Here is a 15,205-nt window from a genome sequence, read left to right as displayed (position 1 = left end):
TTCTGCGTGAGAGCGGTAAAAGAACTTAAGCTGGTCAGTTTTCGCGTCTCCCGTTTCCGTTCAAAGCATCCGATTTGCGTCTCGCTGCCTCTAGGCGGCAGAGGAGAGAGAGGAGCCCGGAGAGAAGTCGCGGGAGAACAGAGAGGCAACGCGGTCGAGACAAAATAAACTACACACAGAGACATGGTCAGGAAGCAATACATAAATAAACGTTCCTACGTGTATAAATAGACATACACCTCTCTCTATATGTGTATATGCATATGTATGTATATATATATATATATATATATATATATATATGGATCCATTTGTAGGGTGAGGGAGAAGTAATTTCTCGTAGACGTCGAAATGGGTAGGAGAGACAGGTGGATGAGCAGGTGGGGAGCAAAGCCAGAAAGTGAGAAAAGAGAGCAAAAGGGAGCGAGACAGCGCTAGCGGGCGACGGTCGTTCTGTAGAGAGAGACCTAGAGAGGCAGAGAAGTACAGAGATGTCGTTACATCCGCAAGAGCAGAAGGCAGAGCCGCTCCTTCGCTCGGCGCGACGACGGTGAAGAAACCGGCGGAACTCGAGACGCCGTTGAAAATCGAAGCGAAGGAGAGGAGAGGGGAGCTGCAGGCTTCTCTGGCAGTGCGTCCCGCTAAAGGTTTGCGTCGTCTCTTCTCAGCCAGACAACTACGCGGAAGAGAGGGAAAAAGTAAAAAAGTGATGAAAAATGAGTTGAAGGAAAAAGCTTGAATAGAGAAAATCGGGAAAAAGCCAGAACGGCGATTCAGACGGAAAATGGAACGGTAGAAAACCACGGTTTTTGACCCGTTTTGTTCCTGTCCTGTGGTGTCCCTTTGCCGTGGCCCTTCGTGCCCGTGCGTCGTGTCCTGTCTCTCCGCGTTACACATCTTCCGTCTCGCTTTGTTTCGTGCTCTTGCTGCGCGCGCCTGTCTTCGACCTCGCCTCGAGCGACTTCTCGTTTTCCGATTCCTCTGTTTCCACGTTTTCGTCGGCCTCGGCGTCTTCAGCTTTACGGCGAGAGGCAAACGCCGTGGCGAGGAGAAGGAATGCAAATCCAGAGAGTGACCAGAGAAGAATCATCTGTCCAGCAAATACAAACAGGGGAAACAACGCACACGACCACTCGAGTCATGTCCGCAGATCCTCTTTTCTCGAGTTCTCGCTTCTTTTGCAGTCGTGGGCCATTCCGAGACACGAAGCGTGCGAGGCCCTCTCGAGTCAGCGATTCGTGTTTTCGCCTTCGTGTCATGCTCGTTTGTCCTCTCTTTCTGCTTACTTGAAAGGTCTCATGAACATAATGGAATCAAACCCTATATACACGTCACCGCAATTGCGACAGATTTGTTTTTATGCATGAACGCCCTTACCTATCTACACCCATATAAATATAGATATACATGCATATATGTAATTATACGGCACATGCCTAATAGTTCCGAAGCCTGCATGCGAGGAGTTCGGTACCTGCATGCCTCCCTTGGTTCCGATCGAGTCGCTGACAACTCCAGGAAGAAACGTCCCTGCCGTGTAGCCCAAGAGCGTGTAGAAGAGCGTGGCTGCTCCGGAGGCTTTCGTTCGCAGATCCTCGTCGACTGACGCGAGGAGGAGCCCGCTCGCAGTCGGCAAGATGCCTCCACCGAAAAACAGGATGAACCAAATCAATGCGAGAGACGGCCAGAACGTGAGAGCGCAGTACGCGGCGCAGAGGCCCAGAACCACGCAGGTGAAGGAGAGAACGAGAAGGCAGAGCAGCGCTCGGCATCGCTGCTCGGGCGTCTCTCGATAGCCTCCCAGCCAGTCCATCAATAAGGCTCCGACAAGGATCCCAACTGCAGGCGCCGTTGCCGCCGTCGCCGAGAAACTGATCAAGACGGTAGCTGTGTCGGCCTGAAAAGCATGGAGGAACACACCAAGAAAGGATACGAAAGGAGTGAAACGTGCGGCAACACAGAGACAGAGCCGCGCCGCGAACTTGAACGGCGATCTTCTCTCAGGCCACGGCAAGTTTTGCCAGTCTTCCAGTCTCGTTGGTCCCTCGAGGCCTCTCAAAAACTCCAACCCCTTTCTCCGAACCTCCCGCCTGGATGTCTCGCAGCTTCTTTGCCTTCCGTTTTTTCGGTGTCTCTGCAGACGTGTTCGATTTCCGGCTTCGTTCTCTCCGCGTGTCTGCCGAGCTCAGGTTTTTCGCCAGGCGTCTCGCTTCCCTCTTGCCCGTCCCTCTCCACGCTCCCGCGGAGGCGCTCTCCTTTCCTCGCTCTTTGCTGGGTTGCGATTTTCCTCTTTTTCGGTTGCGCGTGCGCCCACACCTCCCGTGCCCCTTCGCCTTCTCTCCTGCGGTTCCTCTCGTTCTGTTACTTCTTTTTCCGCCGCGTCTATTCTCACATGCAGTTCTTCGTCAAAGTATCTCGTCGCCCAGAACTGAATCGCCGTCACCTCAAAGAACAAGGACGATAGCGCCAGTGTGAGGCAGACGTAGACAGGATTGCTGGAGAGTGTGCACAGGCACATTCGCTGCATTCCGTTACATGTCTTTTGGATGTATGTACGCACCACAAAGACACCCATCGTCCGGTGTAAGAGGTCCGTTTACTGGGACATTCGCAACTGGAATGCACAACCGCGTATCCACGTCCATATACACATCTGGGCACCAATCCTCCTTGGACGGATTCCGCGTCCGTAACTTCACAGACACATGCACCGCATCTAAATATATCATTCTATTTCCCCTTCTCTCTCTTCGCAGGTAAGGTTTTTTTCCGTATATATATATATATATATATATATAACATCTCTGCATGTATAGACGGAATTGCCGGATCTACAGCTGTGCGCTGTCACGTGCATAAAATTCTTTGCGTACATTCAAGGTTTCCGCTTCGCGGACTGGTCAGAAACCTCACGTTAGAAGGCGCCCCAGGGCGCGGTTCCTCCAAGCGCCTGCAGTCTGGTTGTCGTCCTCGCTCTCCAAGCTGCTGCACACGGTTGAGACTTCGTCTTGCTCTTGGTCGTGCGTGCCTCTCGAGTTCTGCTCGCCGTTGCCACGGTCCTTGGCCTCTTTTTCTGCTGATTTTTTTATGTCTTTCTTCTGAGGGCTCTCGCCCGATCGCGTACCCGATTCACGCCCTTCTACCCAGCTTCTTCGCTTCTCCCGCCACCGCGTCAGGCTCCACCAGCCTCTCTGGGCGTTTCTGGTTTCGCTGTATTTTCCGTCCTGTTTTCCGTGGTGAGCGACCTCGTCTCGGCACTCGCGCCCCTCGGCCCGTGTCACCTCGGCGGCCTCCTGACCGTTCTCTCGGCCTTCAACATTCTGGTCGCCTTCTGATTTCGCCTCTCCTTCATTTCCCATGCCGCTTGCTTCTTCGCTTGACTCCAGGGCCCCCGCTGTCTCTCCTCTCCCTTGCCGGTTGATCTTTTCGTCTGTCAGTTCTTCTTTATTTCTTTCTGCGTCTCTCTGGCGATTTTCTTTAGCTCGATTAGCTGCCTTGCACTCGACGTCGGCGCTTCCCTGGATCTCCACAGCGACGACGGCAACCCCATGTGGTACCTCCGCGCTCAGTTCTGTGTCCTCTCCTCGCGACAGGAAAAGAATGTCGAGCCTGCTTTTGAGGTGTGCTGTCGCAACCATCTTTCCTTCTTCGCTCCCTCTTTCTGCTTCCCCTCCGTCGCTTCCTTCTCTTCCACCTCTTCCACCTCTTCCACCTCTTCCACTACTTCCTTCTTCATCTCGTCTTCCTCCCCGGTTCCCTTTTTCTGCTCTTTCTTGTGCTTCCTCTCCTTGTTCGCGTCCTTCGCTTTCTGTCGGGTCGTCGCCTGAGGCGCTTCCACCGAACGGCTTGCGTGCCGGCAGTTCAACTGAAACTGCGTGCACGAGGACGTCTTCCTCAAACACTCTGGTGCTTGCTTCTGGATTGTCTTCTGCGTTGTCCTCGCTCTTCTCGAAGCTCCTATCTCTTCTCGGCAAGCCGCTCTGCGCCGCTTTGTCTCCCCTTTCTCCCTCTTCCTCCGCCGCCCTCAGATGATTGCAAGACGAGACTAGCGTGGGAGGCTGTGCTCGCATGTTTTGCCCTTCATCACTTTCCCCTCGCCGGAGCTCCCTTCTCTTGAGGGTGTTACCCGCCCTTCCTTCTCGAGTTTCTTCTGCTTCTCCCGTCGCTTCTACCGAGGCTTTTCCCTTGCGGCCTGGTTCGGCCCGACGAAGCCACCACCCAGGCACCCTGGACAGTGTGTGAACCTGCTGTCGAACCTCACTCTCGTCCATTGGTTCCCAGTCGTCTCTCTCCTTCTCGTCTCCGCGCGGTGCCTTCTTCTGCGCACCTTCCTGTTCAATCTTCGTTCCGCGTTCCGACGTCTGCGCCTCTCCACTCTCTGCCTCTGCGGCGTCCTCTGGACACTCCGGAGCTTTGAAGTTTGTCAGCGCAATCGCCTCCTCTCCCACGGCAACGACAAGCGGCGTCGGGGCCGGATAAAAAACCTGGATGCTTTGCCTCGGCTTTTCTCTTGCCTGATCCGCGGCGTGGTTCTCGTCCTCCTCGCGAGCTACCCGCACGTCTCGCCCTTCTGCGTCGTCGCCCGCGTTTCGGGACCTTGCGCCGTCTTCTGCCCTCGTAGCGCCACGTGGTGCCTCGCAGCTATCATTCACACGAGCGCCAGAAGACAAACCGGACGAGGAAAAGGCGCCCGATGACGAGGAAGCGCTAGAAGCCGAGGAAGAGCTAGAGGAAGAGAAGGAGCACAAGGAAGGAGATGACGAACGCACATGGCAGAGACTTGCAAGCGCGTTAGCGGAAGCAGTCGGAGGGGGCGGTGGAGAGCAAGGAAGAGGCTTAGGGGTTCGAGCAGCGGCGGACGACGTCTGAACCGAACGATCGACGAGGCAAGGTCGGGACTGGATGAGGAGAGGCTGCGCAAGAACGTCGATGTCTTCGCCTCGTGTGGCGGCAACCATACACGGTGGAGGCATGAGCGGCGGAGGAGCCTCGAAAGCGCGTGCTGCTCCGGCGTGAGGCTGCAGCGCATTTGCACTCCTCTCTCTCTCCGCAAAAGCCGCAACAGACAGCGCGTGCGAAGAAGGAACGGTCCCTTTCCGAGGAGCAGGAATGAAGGCGCGCGCTTCCCCGTCGCTTCCTTCTTCCTCGTTCCCTTCTCGCCGCTTTGTTCCGCCTCGTCTGTGGTTTGCTGCCAGGCTCGCGGGCTGGACGCTTCCACGGCACATGCACTCCTTGCTTTCTGCTCCGCGACACGAGAGAGCACCTGCAGCGTCCGAGTGCCTTTCGGCCAGCCGCCGCAACGAAAACCAGGACGAAAACCCCCAAAGCGACTTCGAACTTTGAGCTGCCTTGGTTTGGGCCTCGCCTGCAACTCCGGCTTCAACTCGCCTCCTGCCGCCCAAGTAGATTGTCTCCTCGCCGGTGTCCATTTGTATGGCTTTTCGCCTTTCCTGCATTTCTTGATTGCTCGGGTCCGCCCCTGCCTCGCCTGCCTTTTCTTCGCTCTTCAGCGTCGTCAGCGTCCTCGAGGATTCGAGGTCGCTAAGCGCTTCCTCGTCCTCGCTGCCACGAACCAGCCGTCCAGGTGAAAGTCGACCTTTTCCACTTTGACGTATTTCGCTTCGCTCCTGTCTCCTCCGTTTCCCTCCTGATAGCACTGTTTTCGCGCTCCCTCTAAGCCTCGCTTCCGGTCGCTCCCCGCATTCGTCGCTGGTGTCTCGTTCCGCACTCCCGCGAGCCTCTTCATCTGCCGGCAGAGGTTCCCCTTCCCTCGCGGCCTCCGTCCTCTCTGTTGATGTCTGGTCCGTCCTTCTCAGGCGGTCTTTCTTGTCTATCTCGCCTCGGCCCCCAGCGTCTCCGCGCTGTCCTTCTCGTTGCGTGGTGCCCCGCGTTCGCTTCCTGGAGCCGAGGCTGCTGGCGCCATGCCTCGCTGACTGTGGCGGAACCGAGGGCGGCGAGGACGACAGAATCAATCCGATTGGTGGGGTGAACAGCAACAGTTTGGTGCCCCGGAGAAACGCGTCGAAAACGAGTTCTGTGTGCGAAGCCGGTTGCGTGTTGACAGCCACGAGACACTGCGTACCCTCGCGCTTTCTTCTCTCACATCCAGAGTGAAAAGAATAAATCACCGAGCAACTGCTCGCCTCCGACCCGAGCCTCCACACACTCTCTCGCTCATCGTCAGACGCTCCCGTCCGTCCCCGCGGTCTAATGAAGACAATGTGAGCCCGCCGCAGAGCCGAGGAAGGCCGCGCGACGTGGGTCCGTCTCTTCGGCTCGGCCCGAGGCGCCCATGAGGCGTGAGAGTCTGAGCACGGCGCCGAAGACGCAGCGGAGGTCGACGAAGCCGGAGGAAGAATGAGGCGTGCATGCTCGTGCTGCCGGCTGCGGCAAGGAAACACGGTGCGCGACGCAGGTTCGTGTTCTCCATTTACCGAAAAGACTGGCCGAGAAGGGGGACTTCGTGGGTCACCCGAAGACTCCACGGAGCCTCCCGGGTTGTCTCGGGCGTCCACAGCATGCATGTCTCGAGGTGAGGCTTCCTCGTTCTGCCCTCGTCGGTCCTCCTCTGTTTCCCTTTGGTTGGGCTGCGTAACGCCGCCGCCTATCCGGCCCGCGAGCGTTTCCGCTCTCCGAACTGTCCTCTCTCCTGCCGTCTTTCTCCTCTCGTGTGTCTCTCCTCCGCGGCGCCCTCCTTTCCTTGCCTTTTCCCGCTCGACGTTTCCTGCCCCGACCGCCCTCGCTCGCCCGCGCGTCTCATCTCTTCCCTCGCTGCCGCTCGCGTCTCCTCCGCGTTCTCTCGCCGCCGCGCCTTTGCGAGGCTTACCTTCGTCTCGGAAGCGGCCTTGGCCGTAGTGCGCGTGCGCGATGGCGGCGAGAATCGCTTCGCGTTGACTCCACTTTTTCAACGGCTCCTGTCGCGCTTCACCGGTCTCTCGACAAGAGGAGAAACGCGCCTCATTTCGCCCCTCACGCTGCCCCTGCCAAGCCCCCAAGGCGAGCGCGGCGGACTGAGGCTTGCGAGCTGGAGGATCTCGGTTCTCTCGGGGCTGCGAGGCAAAGACGTCTCCGGCTGGTTTCGAAGTCCGTCTCTTCGCGTCGACGTCGCCAGTGGCTGCTCGCTCGACCTGTCTCCGCTGCACCAACCTCAAGCGTCTTCGTCCGGCCTCTCCTTTCTCCCTCACGCCAGTCTGTGAGGCGCGCCTCTCTTTCGTCTCGGCGTCAGGCGTGCTTGCCTCCTCTCTTGCAGGTGGAGTAGCTGCTGGCGCAAACTTCGCCAGTAAGTCCGAGCTTTCCAGAGAAATGGTCTTTTCTTCGTCACGGAAATCGACGATGTCTTGGGAGTGGTACGCGAGAAGGACAGGTTCCGTCGCGAGCGCCGAGGACGAAGCGAGGTTTCGCGGGCCGAAACCTAGGGCTGGACGTGGAGAGAGCGTGCGGGAGGCGACGGCAAAAGACGCCCGAGAAAAGGAAGAGACAACACAGTCTGCGGAAGACGCACGTGAGAGCTGAGAAGGCGCGGGACGTGCGACGCTTCCCCAGGCGCCTTCCCCTTCGTCAGATTCGACCTTTGGCTGCCGTTCTGAGACAGGGAAGGCGCCGCTAGTGCGGAAAACCGTTTGTTCAGAACACCGTGCCCAGCAGGCTCCAGACGAAGCGCAGGTGCCTTGGAGGGCAACCGGGCCCTCTCGCATTGTTTGAGGGAGTCCCTCCCACGCTTGAGAAACAGGAGAGAAACAGGAGAGAAACGGCGAGAAGAGCGAGGCAGCCGACGGGGATGCTGAGAAGGGAAGGGCGAAACTTGAGGCTGGGCGGCCAATCGACAGTGAAGGGGGAACGTTCGGGAAAAAGTCGGTAGGGCAGAGCGACGAAGAAGCCTTCCAGGAACAGGAGGAAGAGGCGGCAAAAGGTGGACACACAGGGGACACAGGAGATGCAACAGAAAACAACGGAACGTCTGTCAGCTTTGTGAGAGACACGACGCGAGAAGAGCAGGCCGCGGCGGAAGAAGACACGGCGAGGGAACACCGAGGAGACAGAGGAGCCGCGCCGACGCCGGGTCTGAGTGCGGCAGGTTCAGGAGATGCAGCCGAACACAGCGGAGCGGCCTCAGCGACGGCTGAAGAGGCAAAGCCGAACGAAAACGATCTGGGTGAAAGCAGACGGGCACCAGCATCTCCCCGCAGAGCCACGGTAGCGGGCGGAGGGACACGTCGAAAAATAGAAGGTAGCCGCGACGACGAGAAAGGCGAAGGAGGCAGTGCAGCGATCATTTGGTTCTCGAAAAGCCGCACTTCCCTTCTTTCCAAGCGTCCCTCCTCTGTCGTTTCCGTCGCTCGCGCGAGGCCGGTTTCCTCTTGAGGTGTCCGTGCCCGGCGTCCTGCGACGCGCTTCCCCACAAAAACTGCATGCGCCCCTGTGTCTTCATTATCGACTCGGCCGGCCTTCGCGCCTCCTCCACACCTGCCTTTGCCGCTCTCGAAACCGTCCAATGTGCTGTCCGCTTCGCCAGCCTGCATCCCAGCTCCACCTACCACGTTGGTTATTGTCTCGTCAGCCTGCCCCAGGATTCGCTCCGCTTTTTTCGTCTCCGCTCCCTTGTCTGTCGCTTCCCCTTGCTGTGCTTCCTGGTCTTCGGGGGTTGGGTGTTCAAAAACCTCACGGGCGTGCGAGGTGTTGTCGCCAGTTTCCGGCTGAGCCCAGACGTCGACGTGGGCGGCGTTGCAGAGCGCGAGTAGAAGCAGCTGCGCGACAAGCAGAGCGACTTGCAAGAAGAGCACACCCCGCCAGTCGAGGCGCGACTGTCGGAGGAAGCCTGCGAGAAGGTAGCCAACCTGTGGAGCGACGAGGCACGCCGGGAAGAACCGCAAAAAGCAGACAAAAGGTCAGAGACCACGCGGACGACATGAACGGCGCAGACGGTCATTCTCTCCTAGCTCTCTGCATATATATATATATATATACATGTAGCTACAGACGAGCGATGTGTCAAAAGCCTGGTCGCGCCAGTCTAGCACGAGTAGCTACATCAGTATGTGTGTATCAGCAAGTGCACTAACGACCTGCGCAGATGTGTTTGCTCCAAATTTTCTCTGGGACTCGCCAACCCGCTTACCACGACACCCACCACTACGGCGGACTGGGTGAGGCCCATCCACAGGGTGAGCAGATTGTGGGGCGCGAACTTATCTACCCACACCGGGGCGTAGACAACGAAGGCCGTTTGCGAGAAACCGATAAGAAAGCGTGAGAGGAAGAGTGGGATGCAGGAGCGGCTGGCTGCAAAGAAGATAATTGCCACGGCGTTGAGGAGAAGCGAAACAAGGAGCAGACGCTGGGGCCGAACGGCCTCCAAACACCGGGCACAGAACGGACAGAAAACGAGCATCCCGATGTGAGGCAGGGCACCAACGAGGCCTGAACGGAGAGAAGACAAAGCAGCGACGCACGTTGAAAGACAAACAGACAGTTCCTGTAGGGCGATACCTTCTCTGCTCGTGCAGCCTTCTCTGTCCATAAGAGCGATCAGCTTCTCCGCCAGTGTGTGCTTCCATTCAACGACTGACATGTTCCACTCGAGAAGAAGGAGTTGCGGGGTGGGGAGGTGGGCCCGAGGGAGTCGAGGACAGCGGGTGCTTCAGAATCTGCTTATAATGTGCCGATAACAATACACGACCTAGCTACGATCTTTACTTTCGCGACGCCGCTCTGTACGAAGGAGACGCTAACTTCTTTGTAGCAATCTATACTGTGGGTTCGTTCATATGTCCACCGAAAAAACGTGGCCTGTCGCCGACAGACCGGAATCCCGGCTCTTTCGTTTCACTTTGCCGCCTGCTTCCGAGCGTTTCTGCCTTTCCTCTGATTTACGTGGTCTTCAGTGGCACTGGGGGCTGACCTTGCTCAGATGCACTCGCGTGAAACTCGCGCCCCAGGTCTGCCAGGACTGCAGGCACGACACCGTTGTCGATGTTGAGCGTCATTTGGATCCCGAGAATAAGAGCGAGAATTCGCACCTTCCAGGGCGTGCTGTAGCTCCCATCTTTCTCCCCTTGCATGCGTACATACCCCTCATCCCCCGCTTTCTCGTCGTCTTCCTCGTCGTCTTCCTCGTCGTCTTCCTCGTCGTCTTCCTCACCTTCGTCCTCGTCGCCTTTCTCTTCTTCTCCCTCTCCGTTATCGGAAGGCTCACGCGTTAAGGCGAGAGGCCTTGCCTCGGCGGTTGCCATGACATCGGCGGTAGAACAGGCTCGGAGACAGTCAGCGAGGTGAATGGAGTCTTCGGAGCCCTTGCTGGATTGTCGCGTTTCCAGGAGTTCGTGCTCGTCATCGCTTGCTCTTTTCTCGCCTTTCCTCTCCTGCCTGCTTCCGTCTGCATGCCTCGCAGTCAGCCTGTGGCTGAAACAGCCTCTGCCCGCTTTCCCGTTCCGCTTCTCCCGGTGGGTCGGGTCACCTCTCCGTTCGCCTACACCGCTCTTCCGATGCAGCTTTCCTTCCCTTGCGTTCTGTTTCTTCCAAGGAAACGAAACCCCAAAGCGAAGACGGCTTGGGCGCAACAGAGATGCAACCGCCTCTCCGGCGCCTCTCTTGCGAGTGCGTGTGACCCGCCTTTGCGGTCCTGCGCCCTCTTGTTCTGCGTCTTCAGGTATCGAGGAAGTGTCTTCGTTGGTTTCGCTTCGCCTTTTTTCTTCGTCCGATGCTTGCTGTGGTCGTCTGTCTTGCAGGTTCGCCTGCTCTGGCGCTGCTTCGGCGCGCAAAGCCTCGTTCGAGTCCCGTGTCTCTTCGTGCCCGTCTTTTTCCACACTGTGGACGCCATGCAGCCCGCCTGCGTTCCACCCTTCCTCAGCTTGACTCCCTCGCTCGCGCCCCCTTTTCGGCTCTCGCGCCCTGTCCTTTCTTTCTTCCTCTTCGCCGTCTCGCTGCTCGTTCCCCGTGCGTACGCGCGCCCCGTCTCGTTTGGCGCCTGTCGCTGTGTGGCCAGCGCTGTCGGCCGCCGCTGCTGGGACGCTGTCTAGACAGTGCCGAGGGTGCAGAGGAAGTCCGAGGACGGCGAGTTGCCGATCGCCTTTTTCCCCACGACGACACGCGGCAGAGAAACATCCAGCGGCAGTCGAAGGAGAAAAGGACGAGCGCGAAAGAGGCGACGCAGGCGAAGCACAGGGAAGACAAGCGAGGGGGACAGAAGAGGGCGAGATGCCGGCGGCGCCTGGGCGCACGGCTGAAGGCGCAGTCGGCGGTGAAGCCACGGGGGGACAGAAAGGCGGAGGTCTGCGACCCCTGAGAGAAGAGGGGACAAGGCCGGAGGACGAAGAAATGGGCAGCCCAGAGGAGGAGAGAACCCCGAGTCGCAAGGAAACGGAGGATTGGAGAGAGGCGTCCGGCTCAGATGGCGCAGGAGGCGGCAAGCGACCTGTAAACAGCGAGGGCCTAGCGCCGCCATGAGAGACCAAGGACGAGGGCGACGACTCGTGAGAAGAAGATGGAGCCAAACGAGACAATCGAGAAAGCCTGAGCGACGGGACATGTTGTGCGGTGGCTAGAGTCTCCGCAACGGAGTCGAGAGGCCCGGGTGGAACAAACGCGCTTTGGGTTTCAAACACTCCTTGAGAAATGCCCGAGGCTGTCAGACAGAATGCGCTCCCGTTTCCGACCTCGCTGGGCTTCTCGGTTTCCTCACGCTCTCGTTTTTTTCCGACCTGCCTGTCTTCGTCGTTCCCTTGTGGGTGCTGTCCTCGGCCCGTTGCCTTCTCCGCGTCCTCGGCGATTCTCGGCTTCTCTCGTCTCTCTCCTTGAGTCCGCTCTCCTCTGCACGAACGCGTGCCAGGTGGTCTTTCCCTGAGTTCGTCGTCGTTCCTGCGCCCGCGGGGAGCCTCAGGATTCTCTCCATGTAGTTCTTCAGGCTCCGTTTTCTCCCCTTCTGCCCGTTTGATGTGCTCTGGCGCACGAGACAAGCGCGGATCCGAGAAACTGGGAGGCCAGCCTTCCTTTCTTCGGACAGATGCGGAGTCTGGAAAGGGGCCTTCCGGAATCATCTTCCGCGTTTGCCCGGACATCCGTTGCTCCTTTTGTGAATCAAAAATGGACAGGCAGAAAGCTTCTGAGCCGTTACCACTGCTTCCGGCTTCTTCCGTGGCATCCGAGTGCAGTTCTCTTGCCCGTCGTGCTGGGCCTTTACCTCCCCGTCTTCCTTCGTTGTCTCCGCTCTCCTCGCTCGCGGCTCGGTCGTGTCTGGGGTGTCTTACTTTTCTTTCTAATACGCTTTCTGTTAGGATAGATTTGCCATTTTCTTCTTCCCCGAGTCCTGTTTCTTCCTGGCCCTCTCGTTTTCGTCGCCCGCCTCTCACACGCGACAGCCTGCCAAAGCCATCACTGCCTCCACGTTATCCCGAAGGGGGAACGGCGTCACGCGATGCGGGAATGCCTCTTTGCGAGGGTGTTACGGGATTCCCTGCGTTCCTAATTCGCCGCATAGATCAAGCAGCTCACGTCTCGCGGTGGGCAGACAGTGGAGACAAACTGTGTTGTCGCGGTTGTTGGCTCTGCTCAGAACGAACGGTCTTTCGTTCCTCGGTTCCAATTCGCTGTCTTCACTGTTTTGGGGGGCTCGTGGAACCGCTGAAGCGACGAAGTCTTGGATTTTTTCCTTTCGTTTCTCCCGGGACGTTTTCTCCTCGCTCTCGGTTCTTCGGTCTTTTTTCCTAGTGGGCGCGACCAGCGATCCTCCCGGCCTCCTGTCTCTATGACCAGCCGCCCACTATCTCAGTTGGCTGAAGCGCACGGCGATGTTGAGGAAACACCGGCGAAGTCTACAAAACGCGTTTGCCCCGAAATTTACCATGAAAATTTTCCTAATGAGAAAGCGTGGCGTGAATCAGGTAGATGCAAACAAGAGTAGAGGGCTAATCACAAATATGCCTACAAATATGTGTACTTATTTGTGTAGATACATACAGATAGATATCCACGTTTTGTGAGCATGAGATAGAGGGAACGCTTGCTACTGAAGAGAATAGCTCAATTCTGCCATGCAACACAACCGGGTTTTGCCAGGATCCTCACAAAAGTGTGCGGCGACACATATCGGAAATTTGGACCCTAGCGTTTCCGCCAGTTGTCTGCAAGATTCAATCTCCACATGGCGGGTGAAGATCGACAGTGAGGCTTCATTTGCTGTCTCAACGCTAGATCGACAAACGGAGAAAGCGAGTGCAAGACAGCAAACGAGAAAAACTGGTCTGAGGTAGAATGAGAGAACGAACAAACGTCTCCGGTTCGCCTGGAACATGTCTCGACGATCCCGTTCCCCAAGCAGGATCTGCAGTTGACTGCAGAGTAAACGAAAAACGATAGAGCTTCACTTTACCGCTAGAGCACGCAGAAGCCCCGAAGAAGAAAGTCGAAAGGCGCAACTCTCGTCTGAGGTGACGAAGAATTCCTCCAGATCTTTTCCCACTGTGCGATCTCGATCATGTCTAGACGCTTTCTTTTTTTTCTCAGAAGACAATGATGACCTCCAACACGGATTCATCTGCCGCTCTACTGTGGAGGACACAAGAAGCTATAGCCTAGCACATGATGAGAGACAATTATGGGCGTAAATACACGTGCATTTCTAGCGTTCCGTTCGACAACGAATTTCTGGGAGGCAGAAGCCAGGAGAGACAAGCTGACAAGGGGAAGGAGGGGGAAAATCTGTTTGACAAAAATCGACGATTTTCAGGAAAAAAACAAGAGACAGAGTGGCGCACGCCGTTACGAAAGGAAACATATCTGCTGCTGACACTTTATTTTAGAAACAAGGACGAATAAAGTGTCAAGAAAGAAGCCTACGGTTTCCAGCGCAAACATGCACAAGGAACTTTCCGACTTTTTTTTCGTTCGCCGTGAAACCGACTTGTGGATGCACCCAAAACACGAAGTAGAACCAAGTGGCGGGCAAGATGGAACGGAACATGACGAGAGCAAGACCGAGTCAGTTCTCGAACCACACTGAGAGAAGACGGTCAAGAGAACGGTGATGTTTGGACGCCGTTCAAGACAGTGGAAGACGAAACAAGAAAAGGGGGAAAAGATTGCAAGGCAACAAGGTGGTGGAGGCAAAGGGAGAAAAAGTCGGATGGGAAATCTGCAGGAACCAAAATGTACAGGAATACTGGTCCGGATCAGCCAGGCAGGGGGAAACGTGGGAGGCTGACGCAAAAGAGACCTCTTCTGGCCCTTCCTTCAACGGTCACTCTATTTCCATTCCTCTCAACAGTAGTACAAGAGAAGCAAGATCAGCTTGTGAACATGCCTTTGAACTATGAGACTCAGACGGTCATCTGCTGAATTGTCCGTATAGCATCAAGTTCTTGTAAGGCTGAGGGAGACGCAAGACCGTATCTGCTCTAGGACTAAATCTATAAAATAACGGCTCATCGACTGGACGGTGGATTTGTATTACAAGCCTGTGGCCATTACGGCTACCACCCGTAGTTGAAGATAGGTTGAGACAAAGATTCGTACATAATCCGGTATTTTGGTGTTGCAGTAGAAAACTGTATATAGATGGAGCCCCGAACAACATCCGACCGCTGTTCCGTTTCAGACCGACAGTCAGTTCCAAGCATGCTCACCGTCCACGATTAAGCACACTAACACTTTGGTAGGCAGCAGGGTCTCGTGACTACCGAATCCTCCCGCTTTTCTCTTTGTGTCGCTCCCGAGGAAGGTTGACGAGACGGATACGGCTGCTCACCGATGCCTCGACGGCCTGCTTCCCCGCGAGGGACGATTGGCTAGGAAAAGTACGAAACAACTCATTGTGTGCTGAGGCAGACAAACGCCGAAAAAGCGCGAAAACGGCAGTGAAAGTTCTGTGTGGCTCCTCGTTTCCCACGCGACCAGGAAGGTCATCCGGTACCCGATCTAGCTCTAGCAGGGACGGTGTTACTTTCCAAAAGAAGATCGCACTGGCCACCAGCGCGACGGTCCCAGCTAGGTCTAAACGAATCGGCCAGAGGACTACCGAAAAACGTCTGGTACATCCGCTCCTAAGAAAACAAGCGCATTCACTCTAGCACCGATCGTACTGACTGGGGTGCTTCGTGCTGCTTCAAACACAGCGAAGAGATCTTCCCTCTACGCGTCCCGTAGACACCAAGGAGCAGTGTCGGTAAGGGGACGCATTCCCTGCGCTCTAGTCGCCTGGGTCGTGACTCTATTT

The 15,205-nt window shown here is 56.7% G+C and overlaps 1 protein-coding gene across 1 annotated transcript; it reads right to left on the bottom strand.

Moving 5' to 3' along the window:
- Positions 1-889: 889 nt before the first annotated feature.
- NCLIV_0380 (transporter, major facilitator family domain containing protein) lies at positions 890-12,032 on the bottom strand (the record flags this gene model as incomplete). The annotated part of the gene is made up of 6 exons (XM_003884004.1): positions 890-1,090; positions 1,475-1,897; positions 2,393-2,495; positions 2,914-8,834; positions 9,116-9,417; positions 9,899-12,032. 6 exons carry the CDS (start codon positions 12,030-12,032, stop codon positions 890-892), a joined length of 9,084 nt encoding a protein of 3,027 aa, XP_003884053.1.
- Positions 12,033-15,205: the final 3,173 nt, after the last annotated feature.

The sequence above is a fragment of the Neospora caninum genome, chromosome VIII (genome assembly GCF_000208865.1).
Source record: "Neospora caninum Liverpool complete genome, chromosome VIII".
Classification (NCBI taxonomy): domain Eukaryota; phylum Apicomplexa; class Conoidasida; order Eucoccidiorida; family Sarcocystidae; genus Neospora; species Neospora caninum.
Note: the sequence above shows the minus strand (reverse complement) of the source record. Positions and strands in the feature narration are given on the sequence as shown.